Source organism: Vicugna pacos, chromosome 11 (genome assembly GCF_048564905.1).
Source record: "Vicugna pacos chromosome 11, VicPac4, whole genome shotgun sequence".
NCBI lineage: Eukaryota > Metazoa > Chordata > Mammalia > Artiodactyla > Camelidae > Vicugna > Vicugna pacos.
In genome coordinates, this window is record NC_132997.1 from 66,027,842 (window position 1) to 66,048,348 (window position 20,507).

Sequence of the window (20,507 nt, forward strand, 5' to 3'; positions counted from 1 at the left end):
CATCTCTACCTCAGTCAACAAACAGCACTGCTGTTTATTACTGCTGGGTTTTGTGCTAGTTCAAGGAAAACGCAGGCATATACGATGTGATCATGGAGAGGTTTAGAGTCTTCACAGCACAGCCACTAGCAGCCTCCATTTTCCAGTCTCACAGTGAAATAAGGAATAAGTAAAGTTTGTTAACAGGAAAATCCAATTAAGTTGAAATATTTAGATTGTAACTTAGTATTATCTTCCAAAGAGCTACTTAGAAATAACATAAAATTTTCCCCACAATTTAATTTCATTTTAAATTCATCCATTTTACTTAGTGATTCAAACCACTCCATTTCCATCTTATCTCCATTACAGACTGTATATCAAATGATAAGTATAATTGGGAAGGAATCTATTCTGAGATTTTCTAGAAATGCCACAGTAATCCACTTAGGGAATAGTTCAACACATTAATTATGAACAAAAGTGCCCCCAAGCCATCTGGCATCCTCAGTTAGCCTTACAGAGTGCTAGGGAGAAAAACTAGAGGATACTGTAACGAATTCCAAGTTTACTAAAAACACCACCTCATCCAAAATCTAAATTCGTCAGATTTGGTGTTGGGTTTTTTGTTTGTTTCTTTTTTTTTTTTTTTTTTAGTTTTCACTCTAAAAGAAAATACTTATTTGCTGTTATGCTTACTATAAAATGCCACTCATAGTTGGACATGTATATACACTTGGCTTTACTGTTATATCAATGACATTTTATAGACTTACCCGGGGAACACAAATACTTAGGACTGGATGAAAACTGATAGTTGATGAGGTGTAACACGGCTCTGTTGCTGATGTTCCCTCTCCATCACACTGCAAATACTATTTTCAGAATGACACACGGAAAATCTTGGAGTGACAGAGGTCTCATTCCATTCCGCAGCACAGACAAGCTCCTGACACTTAGGGTTTTGCACACACAGGTCCCATGGCTAAAGCACCCTTTCTCGGATGTATCACCTAGCCAAATGACACTCGTCATTCTGGATCAGCATCAATGTCACTGCTTGAGAGAAATTTCCCCTGCCACTCAGGCTAAATCAGGTATCTTTACCTGATATCTTTCTTTCTTCCTATCTTTGCACTTTTCACAATTTATGATTTTTGTCTCGTTTAATTATTAACATCTATTATGTTTATTAATCATCATCACAGCCCAGAGAAGTACTAGGTCCTTTTATTATCCACACTTTACAGATGCGGACCCTTGCTGCTCATTGCTAAATGCTGAACACTAGCATGGTGGTTGGCATATATTTATATACAATTAATGGTCGCTGAATACATGGATGGAGCCAATCTACAGTTGAAGTTTGCCTCTCTGGACATGATGGGGAAAGTGAGTCAGAGAGAACTGAGTTCGAAACCTGCCTGATTACATGATCCTAATAATGATAAGATATACATATATATACACTCTAAGCCTCACTTTTTTCATCGGTGAAATGAGTATAACACCTACTTTGCAGAATTATTGTTAGGATTGCATGAGTTAATGTAATCAAAATAACCTAACCTCAACAAGCACTCATACTTTGTATTCATTTATGCTAATTCCAGCCCATGGGTGTTTAAAAACATACCTCATTTCTCCTTCAAATGGGAGACTTTCAAATAAAATATCTTGCCCTTTATTCCTCCAGTTAATTAGCTTGTATTTCCTAAATTGTCCTTTTATTCACTGATTTATCAGTTCATTTAGCAAATATTCTTTGGGTACCTACTATTTAAGAGGCATGATTACTCACTCATAAACCCTGGTCATCATGGAGCACACAATAGGAAGCTAAGTTATACAATCAATCGCTCAGAGTCAGGGCCACTCAAGGACTCGTTAAAGCACAGACTGCTGGACGTTATTCCTGGACTTCGTGACTCAGTACATCTGGGTGGGCCCTGAGAATCTTCACCTCTAACAAGTCCTCAGATCATGCTGATGTTGCTGGTTCAGGAATCATACTTTGAGAACCAATGAACTAGAACATACTGATATTTGCCCAAAGAGAGAGAAAATTTGGGAAGGAAGATATTACTTAAAAAAAAAAATCCCTCAGATTTCATGGAGAAAATGGAATTCGCTCTGGCCTGAAATAATGGAAAAGGATTTGAATGAAATTTCATGATTTTTACTTTTTGGGTAGAAATGATCATATCTGAATGAATATGAGAGCAGATGTATTGACAATCCTATGATTGAAAACAAACTGAAGAGAAAGTATAAAATTCTGTTCGATGGAAATAAATGGCAACTATTTTATCAAAAGAACCCATGTTATGGATTTACTGGTAGGAACTAATATATACCAGTATGAAGAAGATCAAATGAAGAAATTTTGAATCTATAACTAATACTGCATGAATTAAAGAGTTAAACAAGACAATCTACATTATGGAACCACACTGATTCTGGCCTAAGGAACACATATATACCGAGTTTAGCCAAATGTATTAGCTATCATACCACTGTGTTTTATTTTTAATACCATAAATTGCCTATTCTACAAAATATATATTTTCTCTGCAGCATTATTGGTAAGTTGATAAAGAAATAATTGGTTACAGGTTAAAATTGAGCAGGAATTCGTAAGCCCTTCAAGCCCTTATTATCTTTCACTCAGAAAAAATCACTCACAATATATAAATAAGAACATTGCACATGTGTAACACAGCACACACTAGTGTGAGGAATGGCTGAAGCTTAATACACTGAATGTGCTCTTCCCAAGTAGAGCAAATGCAGATTCTGAGTCAGCTGCAACTTCAAAGGTAAGATTTGAAGGAAAATCTGAAATTTCAGAGCTAAAAGGAACTGACATCAGACGTGTAATCAATGAACTGCACTGATGGAAAAGACAGTCCATGAATAATTAATGAAAGTATAATGTGTCAAATTCATGGGCCAATTCTGCAGTTATAGATATGATTGATTAAGCAGTTCTTTATGAACTGCCATACCCCAGAGCTGACTCGAACAGATGAGTGACTCTGTACTCAGACATCATCCCAATACCCTGAAACTGGCCATGATGAGAGTATTCACACCAGGAAAATTTGCAAAGACTACAAACAGGGGATCTTTTAAAACTTTTTTTCAGAGCTAATTATTAAACATTTGCCATTTTCAGTTTCGAGTGCATACTTCTTGAGGCTAATGTACTAAAACTTTGAATATCTGCACATTAGAAAGTGAAAAGAAAGTTAAATCTTTGAATTTCCTACATTAAGAAGAAAAATTAGTATTTTTAAATACATTTTTAAAAAATGTTTACAGTGTCCTTACATGAGTGTTAAATGTTTCACATTCAGTTCTTCTTCACAAGTACCCTCTGAGGAAGGTAGTAATAATTTACATTTTATAGGGAATGAAGCGTCGGTTCATCAGGGTTAAATAACTTAGCCAAGGCTTATTCTCGACTAGTATACATTACCATCTCCCTAAGCCAAAGACATACTTGAGGAGTTCTTCTTTCTTCTTCAGTCTTGGGAGCAAGGATAACTGAATTGAAATCGATAACTTGTTTTCCATTTTGAACAAAATAAAATAATTTAATTAAAAAGAGTGTTAGGTTATATTAGTTTAACCACAGGGGAAGTATTCTCAATAGTAACAGAGTTAATGAAATTCAGTTCTCTCAAATCTCCTAGGACATAAAGTTTGACCATACATAGTTCATTTAATCAAGCCTTAAGAAAGACTTGCTCATCTTTTAAGTTTCCTTCAAATTTAGCAATTCTGTGTGTTTTTATGGCTGGGTGTTTTTAGAAAGGAATATATTTGGTGTGATTGAAGAAATACCTTTTTCATGCATGGTAAGTTTATTAAACTCAGTTTCATTTTAGTTACTGGCAAAGCATTATGAGATATGAGAAGCTGAATATTTTTATTCAAAAAATAATTTTAATGTCCTTTGTTTTCCTTAGGGCAAAGCTTAGCTCAGCAAGTTATTTGTTGAACATAATGGGATAGGCTTCTACAGTGATGGAGATTTATATGTAGTTTCGTGAATCTCTCTATTACTACCATCTAATAATACTATTGAAATCTTAAATACTCCAAGTGTCCATGGCATGATCACAATATGGTATACTGTCTTTCAAATTTTCATCTTTAAAAAGTTGAGAATATATAAATGTATACACACACACACACACACACACACACATACACTGCTCACCTCTAAGGATCTTAACAGAAAGTCTGTAGAGTCCAAATGATAGTCTTTTAGATCAAATAACTTTTTTTTAAGCTTTGGCTTATTAAATTTCAACAGAGGATTTCAAATATTAAATAAATAAAAATTTCATCTAGAGAAAAGACAGGTACATAATTTTCAGAGTTAACTAGATGCATACCATCGTCTTAAAATTTTTCAAGAGCTATAATAGCTTATTATCAATTTTCATTATCTATAAGAAGATAATTCTAGATTCGAAGGGAATTTAATACAAGTGTGTTTGTGTGTTGTATATGTTTTTTGCAAGTGTGTAGGTATGTGCATAAAGTCCTTATAATAAATTGTAACGTTTTGGTGTTGGAGACAAAGCAAGATTCAATTAATAATTATTTGTTAAATGAATGAAACACTTACTGTGTGCCGGCCCAGGGCTCGGCACCAGGGAACACTCACAGGGTTTCTGCCTACATGGAACGGAGAGTCTGATTCAAGATGTTCTTCCGTAACCATGTCTTCATTTAATTCCCTGAACTAAATTTCTACTAACAATTTAAACATACTTGATACATAGACTTAGGCTTGAGTATGTCTAACTAAATACACAAGAATTCAATCATTACTTTTGGTGGTGTTTATAAAACAGTGCGTGATATTCCACAAACAGGATGACCTAACAAGATATATATTCACACATACAAATCTTGGAGAGAAGGTAGGACCAATTTTCAAAACAGCATATTAACAAAGAAATAAGAACTAATTTTTCCTTCATATTGATAGCCCGACCTCAAGCTTTCCAAATGAGACATAACGTTTCCTGTGTGTCATCTCTCAGTTGCCTGATTATAAAATGCTTTACTGTCTTTCCAATTTGTTTTCTTATCAAATTTTATCTTTAGATTACATCCTTTATTCCAGAACATACTTTAAATGTTCTATGATTTATGACTCTTTTATAAAAAGAAATCTTTAAACCCAAATACATCTTCTCTAACTTCTAAGCCAAACAGCACTAGGAAGCAGCAGCACGTAGTTTAAGTGGAAGGTCTGGAGAATTAAGCAGCTTGGAATAGGAGATGGAATTTCATTACGTGGAAGTGACTCATTCTTTCACCACTGAGTGTGATTTCTGGAATTGTTATCTGGAAGCAAATGTGTGAGGTAAATACTTTTTCAAAAACATAAATAATAGCTCATCATGGCTTGTTCATCCTAGATAAGTAAATGTAAGGCACTGAATTATATTTTTCTTTATTAGTGATAAAGGTACAGTAAAAATATAGTCTGAAATGTGAAAAATGAGTTACGAAATTAACTCAGAAGTTCATAGGAGGAAACACAATGTCCAGTGTACAATCATTTCTGTTCTGTGTAATTAACTTAGTATTCATGAGACCAACATGCAGTGAATACGTACTGTGTGCAGACACTATGGTAAGTACTGGAGTTATGCAGAACATAAGTAGCTCCTCACCTTAAGTTGCCTCCGAGAGGGAGAAAAATACATCTCAGTGTCTGTCCCCTAAAATTCATTCTCTCCTTCATTTTAGTAAGAGAACTCCTTCACCAATTTTTTACCAGACAGATGGCTACCTTTGCAAGATTACTTTTTCTAGCTTTTCTTGTAGCTAAGTCCTGGACAAGAGGATGAGAGCAGGTGAAGGGTGAAACTTCACTTCAGGGATGAAGCTCGTGTCGCCCTGTCATTCCTCTTCTCCCCCTCCCACAGGTGTGTTAGAGCAGGCAGAGAGCGATATATGAGCAGAGAAAGTGGGGCATGGGCTAAGTGGGAAACTATACATCTTGTGACCAATGAGGGTCTTTGGGAAAGTAGGAACCTATAGATTGATAAGAAACCATACTTTTTGGTTGACAAGTGTCCTGGAGGCAAAGACGGGTAGGATAAGGTAGTTATTCCCAGCATCAGAATGTAATCTCTTGCTCACTGTGCCCTCATTACAATAAAATTAGCCTTGCAGGTCAGAAGTACCCATCATGCACTGACACCACGACACTTCTGATCCAGTCTAAATAATAACAAAAAAACCCTCCTCCCCTCGGGAAGGTGGAGCTGGAATGAAAATCAGAAAATACAACCCCAAGCCTCTCCCTCCCCAATGAATATTCCGGCCATTCCTTTCTACACCCCATGTAACTAGCTTGCCAAAGAGACCTAGCGCAGCTACTCCCCCGAGGCTGCCCGCTCTGTCCTTTAGAGTGTACTATCTATCGATTAATAAATCTTCGCTTTACTTTCTTGACGTCTGTCTCATCTCTGAATTCTTTCTACAACAAGACAAGAACCTACTCTCCAGTAACACGTGGTGATGACCCAGCTTCAGCTCTATATACAATGATACACCTGGGTGATACTGGAGCAACACAATGGAACACCTAGATGCCTGAAAAAACATGAGCGGAGCTGTTCCTAGCCTCCTCCACTTACCTCAAGGACATTACATCAAAGAGAAATAAACTTCCATTTTATTTGAATCATTGTATTTTCAGGACTCTTGGTTACTCCAACTTAGTGAATCCCTAATGCAATAAACAAGCAAACAGCGACTGTACACCAGATACCTGCTGACAGTCCTGTTCCTCAAATAGTCTTGCCAATTTCTGCAAAAGGCAACCAGTGTTCCAGCTGTTCATGCTCAAAACTTGGAATTCTTCACTCCTCTCTTTATCTCACATGCCTTTTCCAATCCAATCCAGTATGAAATACTATTGAATTAGGAATTATTCATTCAACTATACTATTGAAGTAGTCCCTAAATTTGACTATTTCTTAGCATCTCCATTGTACCACTTAAAGTCATCATGTTAATAGCCTCCTAACTGACATCCCCACTTCCTTTCATTGCTACTAGAGTTTGTCATAGCTGCAGGAAAAACCCACAAGTTAAAGCATGTTGCTCTTTAGCTCAAATCTTCTAGGGATTCCTATCTTGATGAAAAGGAAAAAAACAATTTATCTACAGTCCATACTATGGCCTACAATGAACGCTTTTGGAGCTCTGTTACACCACTGATTTCCCCATCTAACTCCCTTACCTCCACACCTGTCATCACTCACTCCACTCCAGACACACTGGCTTCCATACTGTTATTTGAACATGTCAACCACAACCCCATCTCAGGGTTTGGCACATTTTTATCCCTTCTGCCTAAAATGCTCTTCCTTCATGGCGCATTGTCACTTCATTCATGTCTCTGCTCCAGCTCAGTGTTCAACTTATAGAGGCCTCCCCTGACTACCCTGCGTAACACACCAATCCCTTCCCCACCCTGTATGTTAGTATGTCACTCTCTATCTCTTCTCCATGCTTTGGTTTTCATAGCACTTTAAAGTACCTAATATATATATACATACACACTATATACATATATATATATAAAATTATTATATATACACATTTGTTATATATATATATATATATATATGTATGTACTCAAACACTTATACATATTTATTTATTTGTTCTGCATCTCCCCCATTAGGATAAAAGAACTATGTTAAAGAAAATTGTGTAAACTTTGGTCCCTACTATAACCTAAACACTTAGAACACCACCTGGCACACAATATATGCAAAATAAGTATTTCCTGAATAAATCAATTGGATGGATGAAGAAGACACAATCTGACCAATATGCTTGTGTAGAGGGACACAGAAGATGGTATAGGAACTTTAAGAAAAGAGAATCCAACCCAGTCAGGAAGAGTCAGAGAAGGCTTCTGAGCAGAGCTAACTCCTACGTTACCTCTGAAGAGCAGTAATATTTTAGTGTAAATACTCCAGTCCTAGGAAGACACATAGAGTCACAGACACAAGCGAGTATTTGAGGAAGTTGAGCCAGAGCCCTGGAGTGATGAGTGCTGAATCCCTCGGGGAAGGAGGAGCAGATGAGCGAGCAGTGGCTACCCCCAGGGACCTGACTCAGAACTTGATGTTTGACATCTATCATACTATTTGACAAATGGGGCAACGATGACTAGAAAAAGTCAGAGAATTTCCCCAAGGGGACTTAGCTACTTAGATGGCAAAATTGGGATTCAAGTTCATATCTGCTAAGTTCCAAAACTCAGCTTTCTGCATTACACCGTAGACTCATCTTCCCAATGGAGTTTTGGTTTCTGCCAGGGGAAGGCACTTGAAAACGTCAAACAGAAAGATGACATGAACATATTCGTCTTTGAGAAAGATCTTGCTCTTGTTGGAAATTTTCAAAAGAAATTATAATTGTCCTGAACTAAAGCAGTAGCAGACAGGGATACGCGACAGTGACAAGCTGACAGACTGAAGAGGATTTGCAGCTCAACAGACATGATGCCTGAACACCTCCTGGATTTCCAGTGTGGGCTAGTAGGAGGAAAGGTGGTGTTGTTCACGGAGTTGGGAAATAGAGTAAATAAAGCACAGAGAGGATTATTTCAACATGGTCACATGGCTACTTAAGGGAGGGATCTGGATTCAGCTTCCAGGATTTATGGCTTTTAGGTCAGTGGTCATTTCTCTACAAGATAACTCAAACCAAATGGCCAAAGCTTATAACTCAAAGCACAAGAGACAGAAACCTAGTTTAGTATTCTGGTTATGCCAAGACAAGTCATGCTTTGTGAGAACAGGAAACAAAATGTACTGTTGCGGAAAACACTGAAATATAACTTGCATAAAAAAACAAATACTAAAATTACTTTCTCATCACAATAAAATGTCATACGTGTTCACAGTTGGAGTGAAGTCTTTCATCTCCCAATGTTACTTATCTCATAAAAGCTGCTCTGGGGAGAAGAAAGAAGAAAGTTTTCTTTCCAAGAACAATAAATGAAAGCAGCATTTTTTTTTAACTTTTCCCAAGAAAATGTTAAATAGCATGGTGGTGAGATATCAAAAACAAGCAAATGCACCAGCAAATGAAAAGGCTCTTTGCAAAATGTATCACAAAAGAAACATGCAGAGAGTTTAAATACTTACTTAGCAACGAGTATTTAAAAAGAAATAACCAATCAATAGCTGTCGATTTAGGTTTAACTGTATATTGAGCGCATTACATTGGGATCACATGTAAAATAATGTACTTGCTTCCTAAACTTTAAAGCATTTAAGCTATTAGATGAGTTGTTCTGAGCCTTCAAAACACAAAATGTTTGTTATCTTCTGGGATTTTTTTTTTTAAGTGAGAAGTAAGCACAGTATAAAACCATTTTCTTCTCCAAAAATGCTGATTGGATTCAAAGAATATTTGACACTTTTATTCCTTTAGAACTATAATTAAAGTCTAATTACAAAAAAAAAATCAGTATCCTACTGCACTAATTCAGGATAATCACTGAGGAACAAAATTCAATTCCCAAATCTTAAACATTCAAAAGTGTGCAAACAGAACCCACAAGATGCCTCAAGGATACCTTTCAAACTGTGAAATGGAATGTAATTAACAGAATAATAGGCACTTCAATGGAACTTGCTTGCCCATTGTTGCTATGCATTGGCTATTTGGTCTAGATTTAAATGCCAGCCTTTACAGAGATTTTTTGTTTCTAATGTACCAAGAATTTATTTTTTAAAAATGTATTTTGTAACATGGTCCTATGTATTTTGTAACAAGGTTGGAGAATTGATATCTGATATTTTGAACCTTAAACTAATCCTAGTTTATTTTCCAAAACATCCAAACGGTCATATTTAACTTCAAGTCATATAGCTTAAAGCAGTGGTTCTCAAACTTTTAGTCTCTAAAGCTCTTTGCATTATCAAAAATTATTGAAGACCTCAAAAAGTTTTTGCATATGCGGGCTGAATCTATTGATGTTTATTCCATTAAATCTTAAAGCTGAGAATTTTTAAAAAATAGTTATTCACTTGAAAATAATAATAAACCTATTACATGTTAGAATATGTTTTTAATAAAATTAACTGCATTTTAAAAGCAAAAAATTAATAAGACCCATACCACTGTTTCACACTTTTTGGGAATCTAATTCATGTCTGGACGATAGAAGGCAGCTGCATTTTCTGCTTTTGCATTTAATCTGCTGGTATATCACGTATCATGTGGGTTCTGGAAAACTCCACTGTACACTCATGAGAGAACAAGACAGAACAAAGCAAATAACATGCTCCTGTTATAATGAAAATAGTTTTGACCTCAAGGAGCCCCTAGAAGCGTCTACTGACTACACGTTGAGAATTGCTGCTTTAAGGTTAATAGTTTGCACAAAACAGGAAGAAATTTTCAGTTTACCATGAAGATTTTTCATGGAGGATTTAAAGATAGTTATGACTAATGTATGATTTATCCATTTAATCTGCTGCATGTAAAACAACTATAATTATAAGAAAATTACTTTCATCAATCTTCCTTTTATGCCTAGTTTAGTTAGACTACTTCTGCCACAGCCTGAGCCCTTAACTGAGCTTTCAGACATGTGTATCCACTATCATCAACCCAACATCTCCAATGGGATGTCTAAGAGGCACCTTAGCTTCACATTGTCAGAACAGAATTCTTGATTTACTTTCCTAAACGTGAACTCCTCTCACTTTTTTCCCATCTCTCAGAAAATGGCACCACCATTCACCCAACTATTTAAATCATTTAAGTTACTATTTAAATTACTTTCTTTGCTAAAAGTCATTCCCAATTTCTCTTTTTTATACCCCCACATCACATCTATGAATTGCCAAAATATACGACACTTCCTTCATCTCCCATGCTGCCATCTTAGCCCAAGCCAGCTGTTTCACTTGAACTACTGCCATAGCTTTCCAAGTGGTATCCCTGTTTCCCCATCACTCTACATTTTTTTCCAACTTTTGATTACTAGTGTAATTCATTTTTCTCTCTATAAAACAGAAACCAAACCATGCCTCATCTCAACCTAAACTCCTCCAATGCTCTCTAAATCTCTTGGAATAAAAAAATTAGCTAGTAGAGTGTTGTTACATGCAACCTTGCTTCTTGCCCACCTCTCCAAACTTTACTCATGCCATTGCCTTCTGTGTCTTTAACATTTCCCCATCTTATAGCTTCACTGCTTGCTGTGGTCCTCATCTGGAATCTTCTATCCATACTTGTGTCTGGCTCCTTCATCATTCAGGTCTCAACTCAAATGTTTCCCTGTCAGGAGTAACATTTCCCTCACCCATCCAATCATTACCAGACCCACCTTCGCAATTTTCTCTTACATCATCCCATTTTATCTCATTTATTCGTAGCCCTGATCACTATCTGAATCTATTTTGCTTCTCTGCATGAATGTTCTTTGCCTTTTTCCTCTACCAGCATCACCAGGAAGTAAGCCCTAGAAGCGAAGGGACCGCGTATGTCTTGCTGACTGTTACATCCTTAGTGCACTGAGATACAGTCAGCATTGAGGAGGTATTTTTTTAGGAACTGATATGTAGGAATGAATAAATAATCAAATCAATTAATTAGTGAATTATAAGAAAGAAATTGTCTTACAAAGGGAACTTCATTATATACATTCTTTGCTGGTCTCAATTGTTGAGGAAAATATAAAGAATGTCACATATTCATGGACTACATTCAGTCAAATCCAAGTTCTGCTTTATCTATAACACACTTTCTACTTTTGTAGAAACACACCATATGGAGGGAGAGAAAAGCAAGATAGTTTAGCAATGCTTGCTATGTACATGTGTAACCTAATTCTCAACACAAAGAAAAATCTACTGGAACACCTTTCCTATTTTATATACCTTTGGTCTTTAGAATTGATGTAATATATAAAAATTTAAATTCATAGGATTAAATGAAATCCCAAAACTTTCCATACAAGTCACCTTCATTTTCTTTTGAGAGAATGGCATGCAAAATGGTGCTCAAAAAATCTATAAACCAAGTATTTTTTCTTTGCAGAGTAATTTTTAATTCACTTGAGAGCCTTATCATCAATACTTACAATTATTGTTACTAATCTCCTGTTTTTCTTGTAAATTTGAATTTAACCATTGATAGTATCCTGTATGTGATGTTACCACCACCTCATCATCTCCTGAAATATAACTGAACTCTGAGAATGAATAACTTCATATAAATTCATATACATATATGTGGGCACCAAGTACAAATATGCCCATGTGTATATTTCTAACACAGTGTGTCATTAAAAATTCTGCCCTGGAAATATTGGGGCAAATTATCACAAATCTTAAAAATGGCTTTAATTTGAGAGCATGTACCCATCATTGACTGAACCATTGGGGACAGCATAAATCTATATTAAGAAAATGCCGAATGTATTAAATATTCTAAACCATTATGAAATGCAATGTAATAAAAGAGTAATGTAAAATGATGCTCTATAAACAGGAGCCAAATATAAAATATAACAATGAATTATGTTCTTATCACCATAAAAATGAAAAAAATGGCAAGTATGTGAATGGCTTTCAGTGAAAGTTCTTACAATAGGCTATTAATTAAGTTCTGCTAGAAACAAATGCTCATTCCCTTCTTTTTACCAGTGGGGAATAAATGATCTTTTAAAGGAGCAAACCCAGATTTTGAGGGAAAAATTTTAAACACACTATTAATTACAATTTTGTGAAAAGTTTTGGCTTTCCTCTGAAAATATACCATTCCGTATTTATGAAATGGAAAACTACCTTTCATAAACTTTTGGCCACATTTACCAGATGCTTTTTCTAATATGGCTTTGCTACTGATAAATTAACAGTAACTTAATTTGCTTTGATACTGAAATGTGTACAGAGTAACTCAACTGTTCTGTAAGTGACACAAGGCTGCAAACAGTAGGTAGAAAGTAAATAATGTTTGGGTTTAAAAGCATTTGATCCTATACACTTTTTTTTTTAACTTAAGTATAATAGTTTACAATGTTGTGTCAATTTCTGATGTACAGCATAATGTTTCAGTCATATGTATACATACATACATTCGTTTTCATATTCTTTTTATTATTGGTTATTACAAGACACTGAATACAGTTCTCTGTGCTATACAGTATAAACTTGCTGTTCATCTATTTTATATATAGTACTTAGTATCTGCAAGTGTATTCTTATGAATAACTCTAAGGTAGTTCTGTAATACAAAGTAAGCTATTTACTTTGGTAAAGTTGGACAAATTAAGCAGAAAAAAGTGGTACTAAATAAATTATCAGTGTACATATACTCAATAACAAGTCCTTGATACTTTAAATACGCTGGGAAAATGTGAATTCTCAGGAACTGGCTTTAATACTATTTTAAGTCATCTATGATAATTCTAAATTTTTGTGCACAACTTAAGGAGCTTTGGTGCAAAAACAGTCTCATTTTCATCAGAAAGGAGCTTATGAAAGGGCCTAAATATAAAGATCAGACAGACTGCAACCTTCCAAAGGTATAGTAGTTAAATTCAGAGAAAGTATGTGCAGTTACAGGCTGAGTTTCTCAAATGCGGAGTGTCAGGGGAGAATGCCAATAAGGATTCCAGAGACCTGTTCCGATGTTCTCTGGAGTGGGGGTGGGAGGGCTGTTGCCATGGTAGTCACACCAGGCAGTTTCAGTGTGCTGGGAGGTACGGCCTATCTGCCCTATCCTTTGAGAGTGTGCAGAACGATTACTAATCATTCAAGGATTTTTCATCAGAGGGATGAATATTAAAAGCATTAGTCTATCCAGCCCCCAACAAAAATCATTGGAAATCTTGTTAAAGTCCCTGAAGAAATGCATCCATGTATTTTTAAAATGAACCCTCAACAATTTTATAATTCAGTTTAATGTTCAGCACGCAAACTACTCAACAGTTCCATGTAAGAAACGCTGAAGTAAATTTCACCTCATTAGCAAGAAACCAATGTGTTATTACACTACTGTCAGGAAGGTACTAATCCACATTTTCTTTTCATTTTCTCAGCTATGCTGTTTTTGTTTTTAGTTTTCATCAAAAATGTATTTTTACACTTTCAAATTTGCCATTCTCTCAAAATTGAAGAATGGAAATGTTGATACTTTAGCAAAATGAATCAGCATAAAATGAATCCCATAACTGTTGTGAGGAAATAGTAAGAGGAAAAAGAGATAGTTGTACCTTTTTAACACAATCCATGATCTGCTGTACCAATTTCAGATTTTTTTTTAACTGATGGATTTTTCAACTATCATCTTAAAAAAGTAAGCATAGCAAGTTTTAATAATTTCGGCTTTTAGGAGTCTTTCAAAGTAAGAAAATCAATGCTATTCACCTTCTTAATCTAACAAACGTGCAGTATGAAGTTGTATAAATTTACTGTCAACGGTGGCTAACACAACCCACGTACACGTTGAAGAATAAATGGTGTTGGACATCAGCATAACAGGCAGACCTGCTATTACTCAGCCCCCTGGAAAGGCAGGCAGACGACCAGTCTTCAGAAGACAAAAGGGAAATCTCAGTGCAGTAACTCAGAAACATGAGGCCAGTCCCCGAGAGTGAATAAGCACAGATCGCTCAGCACCAGTGCACAAAAGCCCTATTAAAACAATCATTTGTGTGATGAACTGAAAGAACTGTTCCTTCCTAAAAAAAATATTTTAAAAACCCATGAGAAAAATAAAATCAATGCGATTGATAGTAGATAGAAAAAAAAATAGGGCCTTCAAGGTATACAGCAGAGTCTAGCTCTAAACCATAAGGACTCAGGTGGACCAAGATTAAATCAAACCTCAGCTATGATTTCAGAAAGAAAAAAGAACTAGTAAGAGAGGAATGGACGTGAGACCATGGATAAGTTCTTACTGAAAGCTATTATCAGTAACAAGCACCTCATTAAAAAACACACCTTGATGATTTTATTTAGGAATTTAACTTACAATAGCTAATGAATCTAAACAGATACTTGCCATTTTCAGAAAATAAAATGTAATCTATTTGCTTCCACAATGAAAGATCACAGGAAATACACAAAACCAGTATCTAAGCAAATCAGCCACTTCGATGGATTTACACTAGAAGATATTTTTCAATACAAAAATATTAAATTAGTTTCCCAAAGAAAATGTTTTATTTGCATCATAAATTCTCAATCGCTACATCAGAATTTGTTTTATTTTGGATGACGGTAGACTGAAGTTTATCTTTATGGAAAAAAATAAGAGAGGGCAAGATTTTGAGGAAATTAACAAACATTACATTATAATTAATTCTTTAAGAAAATAAGCTGTATTCAAGTATTATTCAAGAGTCATTTTTATATTTGAAAACACAATTAAAATGTAAATCAAGCCTTAGCAACTTGATCCATTACACTTCTGCCTAAAGAAACTATTACCACACAATTCTGATAAAAACTTCAAACTGAAACCTCCACTAGCCAGGAACTGTAAATATCTGAAAGTCATACAACTCATTTTGCTTGAAAATACATGGTAATATATTTACACTACCTCCAGATGTTTTTTCCCCAGTCACCCTAATGAGTAAAGTCTTAACATATGACTGTTCTCTTTTGTCAAAACGATGAGAAAATTTGGCATTTAGGTATGCAATAATACTTGGGACACTGCCCAGGCTAAAACACAAATCACTAAAGGAACAGGTTAAACAAGCATTTTATGAAGATAATTTCATTTAACTGAAGAGAGAGAGAAAAAATTGGACTGATTTTCCACATAAACTCCCTGGGAACGTTTTAATAATAAGCAAGTTTGTGAAAGAACTTCTCTAGCCTATTCATCCATTGTTGCTATGGTATACTCTTTATAAATATTCATGTTCACAGACGAAAAAGGATCCATGTATACCAAGAACAGTGCTATCTAAATTTTGAGAAGATTAAATGTGTTGATAAAAAACTAATTAAGCAATGAAACACTTCCTCAGTTAAAACTTTTAAATATTTAACTGACAGGCTTTTTCATTTTTAAATTATTTTGACATAAGAATATTAACATAAGATCAACCAAAGTTACATGGAACTGGTTAGAATTACAGCTTGAAGACAGGTCAGTATCAGTTTATAAGAGCATGGTCATTTAGTGAGTTTAACTAAATTTATGAAATCAACATTATTGCAAAATCTGTGACTCCGAATACTGATGTACTATTAAGAATCCCGTTTTTTAAAGCATAATTAAAATCACCTACTATTTAGTCAATTTAGAAGTAAAAAGAAGAGAGACAGAATGTATTAAAATTAGCCTGAAGCAATGGGGGAAAATCAGTATGTCTATCTTTACTTAGGGAAGTCTCCAATGGGTATTTCTTCTCTATTTTGTTATAAATATGTTTGTCTGTATGTATGAGTGAGTGTGTGTGTGCATAAAATCTTTCTCTCCTTCTCTCTCCTAACCCCTTATCATCTAACATAAGATGCACTGACTTTACACTATAGGTATTTAAGTATTATTAACTTTACACCATGGTATTTAAGTTATGAGATACTAAGTAGATTAAACATCACCCAAGGACTCTGAATCCTTCTCTGGGAAAAAGGTTAGTGTGTTTTCATTGTATACAGGATCATGATATCACGTTAGGCAGAAGTATGACCTTCTTATTGTCTTAACTTGAAGACTGAGTATGGTTTAAGGAGATGTATCTGGGTGCCAAGTTGACAAGGAATGGACCTGTGATGGTTAATTTTATATGTCAACTTGCAAGCCCATGACAGCCAGATATCTGGTCAAACATTACACTAGGTGTTTCAGTGCAGGTCTTTTTTAGATGAGATTAACATCTAAATCAGTAGACTTTGAGTAAGCAGATTTACCTCTTCATGTTGGTTGGCTCATCCAATCAGTTGCAGGCCTTAACAGAAGAAAAGACTGATCTTTCTAAAGGAAGGTAGAATTCTGCCAACAGATGGCCTCCAGACTTGAGTTAGAACGTCAACTTTTCCCTAGGTCTCCAGCCTACAAGCCTTAACCTTGAAGATTTTGAACTTGACAGCCTCCACAATCACAGGAGCTAATTCCTTAAAATAAACCACTGTCTCAATACACCGGTACACACACATAAACACACACACACACACACACACACACACACACACACATCCTATTGGCTCTTTCTCTCTGGAGAACTCTTCCTAATACGTAGCCCCATAGTTAAGAGCTTGAGCTCTGAATCAAGATTACTTGGGTTCAATCCTAACTCTACTATAAACTAGTTAGGCCTCAGTCTTTGCATCTATGAAAGGGGATAATAAACATTAGCCCTTACCTCACAGAATTGTTTCGAGAATTAAATTTTATGCATGGAAAGTGTTTAGAAAAAGCATTGGGCATTGTTCTAAAAACTCAATAAATCTTAACTACGATTTCCAAGCTTCTTCTAATATAGCTAGTAAACTTGCAGTTAGTGTAAGAAATCTAGAATGGCATGAATAAATTTTTTTTTTTTGGAAAAATTTACAAGGTTGTTTGGAAATCTATTTTCGTAAAAGATCCTCAAGATAAAAGAAAACTGAACATACAGGTTTTTAAAATACTCATTTCTTGAATGGAATATCAATAATGAGCATTTGAAAATCACTGAAGTAAAGTATACCTTGCTGTATATAATATCTGTATTCTTAAAAACACACCTTCCAATAAAATATCTGAAAAACCAAATAATATGAAACTACTGATATATTATTATCTCAAAAACACTTTAAACTTGGTTTCTAATTGTTAATAGTTCTTAACACTTTACCTCTCTATTTATGGCCTCTAAATATTTCATTTTTCTTATCCTTCTTGCTTACTACCCACATATACTCTTCCCTATAATTTCACTTCCTTTCCCTACAATTCTCTGACAAGTGTATACTGTTTGTGTTTTTTTCTATTATATTTTGGTTTTATTAGAAGAAAGCCTAGCTGAACACTGATTTCCTTTTGGCCTGGGGAAAAACTTCATAACATTGACAGAAAAGCTGAAAACTCCAAAGAAATAAAAATGATAAAAATTAGTACTTAAATAGCCAATGCCTGATATGTGTCAAAAAAGACTGCAAAGAAAAATTAAAATGTGAATGATAAATGTCGAAAGAACGTTTCTTACATACCATTAAGTATTTAATACAAATACTAATACTGGTTGTTATTTTACAGTGTTTTATACTTGATATTAAACAGCCATACAACTTATTCCATATTAACTTCATAACAATCCTGTGAAGAAGGCAGAAAGCAGGGTTTTTCAGCACAGGTACCAAGAACAGGGAAGTCTTTGTCGTGGGCAACTGCCCAATTGAGCATCCCTGGTCTTCACCTACTAGATGCCAGTAGCCTCCCCTACTCCCACCCTCACCCATATTGTGACAACCAAATGTCTCCAAACACTGACAAATGTCCCTTAGGGACAGAATCATTGCCAGTTGAAAATCATTGCCAGAAAGACATAGTATCTTCTTTTTCATAAATTGAGTGAAACTCAGAGAAGTTAACTGACCTGACAAAATATACCCCTTCTCTGAATGACCTACAAACTTGACAGTTATAGGACACTGTCATCAACGCTTTGGATAAAACACTAATTGCCACCCAGTAAATCAATTGTGATTTTTGTATGCCAACTGTCTTATATTACAGACATTTCTGAACTCACTTTCTCCTCATCTGATTCAGTCATTATTTCAGGCTTCTTTCTTCCCACAAAAAGAGAACATGTCATTATAAATTTCAAATCAGAAATACACATGATGAAAATTTACTTAAGTATAAAACGTATTTACACAGTGCATACTCAGTTTTTTTTTTCAAAGCAGTTACTTAGTTTGGACAAGATTTATGAAACAAGCTATCACTCTTACTAATCAGGGAGCTAATATACCATCCAGCCTCTAAGATCTACCTCTATCATACACCTATAAAACACTGAAAACATTCTCTTTTTATAGCAGCATCACAGCAGGAAACCTGGTCATATACTGAGAGATAAAAGCAGCTTTGAAGACACTTTGGTTATCTACCCAAAAATACTTCCAATAGACTTGAACTTCCATTGAAACTTTGTGAGCTTGCTCAATGAACTGACAGTGTGTGGTCTTATTCGGTGCAATAAATAGCATTTCTTTCTTTCATATTCTCATCCCTTCCCCATGTCTGAAAAAATACTGGATTCCTATATTAATAATTCTAAACACAAACACTTCATACAATTACTCAACCACTATCTAAGTAGCAGTCTACCCCCCTAAAACTTTCTCAACAACAACAAAAGCAACAGAGAATTGTCCCACATAATGCACTGTCATCTGCATGTGGGCTGCTGAGGTGAAAAGAGAATGTGTGAATGTCAGAGGACCGCGGTCACAAACATACCTTCCATGACATACACCAGTGACCCCACATCTCCTTCTTTGATGATGCAGCTGTCCTTGCCATACTCCACTGGATACATACAATCCACAATCTCTTGGATCTGCGACAGTTCCAAGTTCTTCATAAAGTCATTATCAAGGATGGCTTCCTTTATAAGATCCTTAGACCTATGGTAAGAGAAGGAAGATTTACTGGAGCAGCTGACAAGTGCTTTCATAGTTTGTGAGGTTGAGCAGAGCCATACAGTGTTCAGGTGCACTACAAAGGCATTTTCTTGTTAGGAATCCAATAATTTTCTGATAGACCTGAGAACAAAGTAATCCCATGGCAGCAGGAAAGACACTGAGAAATTTTCCTTCCAGTAAAGTATTATTTAATGAGCATGGGACCAACAAACAAGCAAAATCATACAGTTCCACTTTGTTGGAAGATTTTTTTTTTTTACCATAAAGATCACAGGCAAACATTTTAAATTGAAACTTGCAACTTTGTTAAAGAATAAATATGAACAAAATACAACAAAACTTTATAGAACAAACACTATCATTACTATGTTTATATATTATAAAAGAACATCAGGATGTATTATGCTACACCCAGTTACAGTAAAACACAATTTGTTTACTTATTTTTGTGTGCCTCTTCCACTAGACTTTATGCTTCATGAGGGCAGAGATCATTTTTAGCTTTCTCTCTACTATATGCCTGGTGTCTACTACAATGCCAGCTATAGTATGGGAGCTCAAGAAATATGTTGGATAAAAAAGTGGTTAAGAACTAGATTCCTAATTAGCTGTTTGAAACACCTGGTAGATATCTGACAGTTCTTTACCCATACCTTCTGCTTCTTTAGAGAGTATTTCTTCAAGCAGCTTACATTGAGATAACCAAGTAGGTAAAACTCTACTGAACAAGATGTTTTAAATACAACATGGTTTAAACAGGGGATTAAACAGGCAGTTGGCAGGAAACATATTTATTTACAAACTCTATAATTGAGATTCAGTGGTTAACAGAAAAGCTTTGCAGAACTTGAA

General features: G+C 35.2%; 1 protein-coding gene across 2 annotated transcripts in view; it reads right to left on the bottom strand.

Annotated features, from left to right (window-relative positions):
• PRKG1 (protein kinase cGMP-dependent 1) overlaps positions 1–20,507 on the bottom strand; it is a 1,109,393-nt gene that overhangs the window by 941,242 nt on the left and 147,644 nt on the right. For both annotated transcript variants that reach the window (XM_006206633.4, XM_006206634.4), the window contains exon 2: positions 19,471–19,637. In XM_006206633.4, the coding sequence (XP_006206695.1) occupies positions 19,471–19,637 (167 nt within the window). The remainder of the gene's footprint in view (positions 1–19,470; positions 19,638–20,507) is intronic.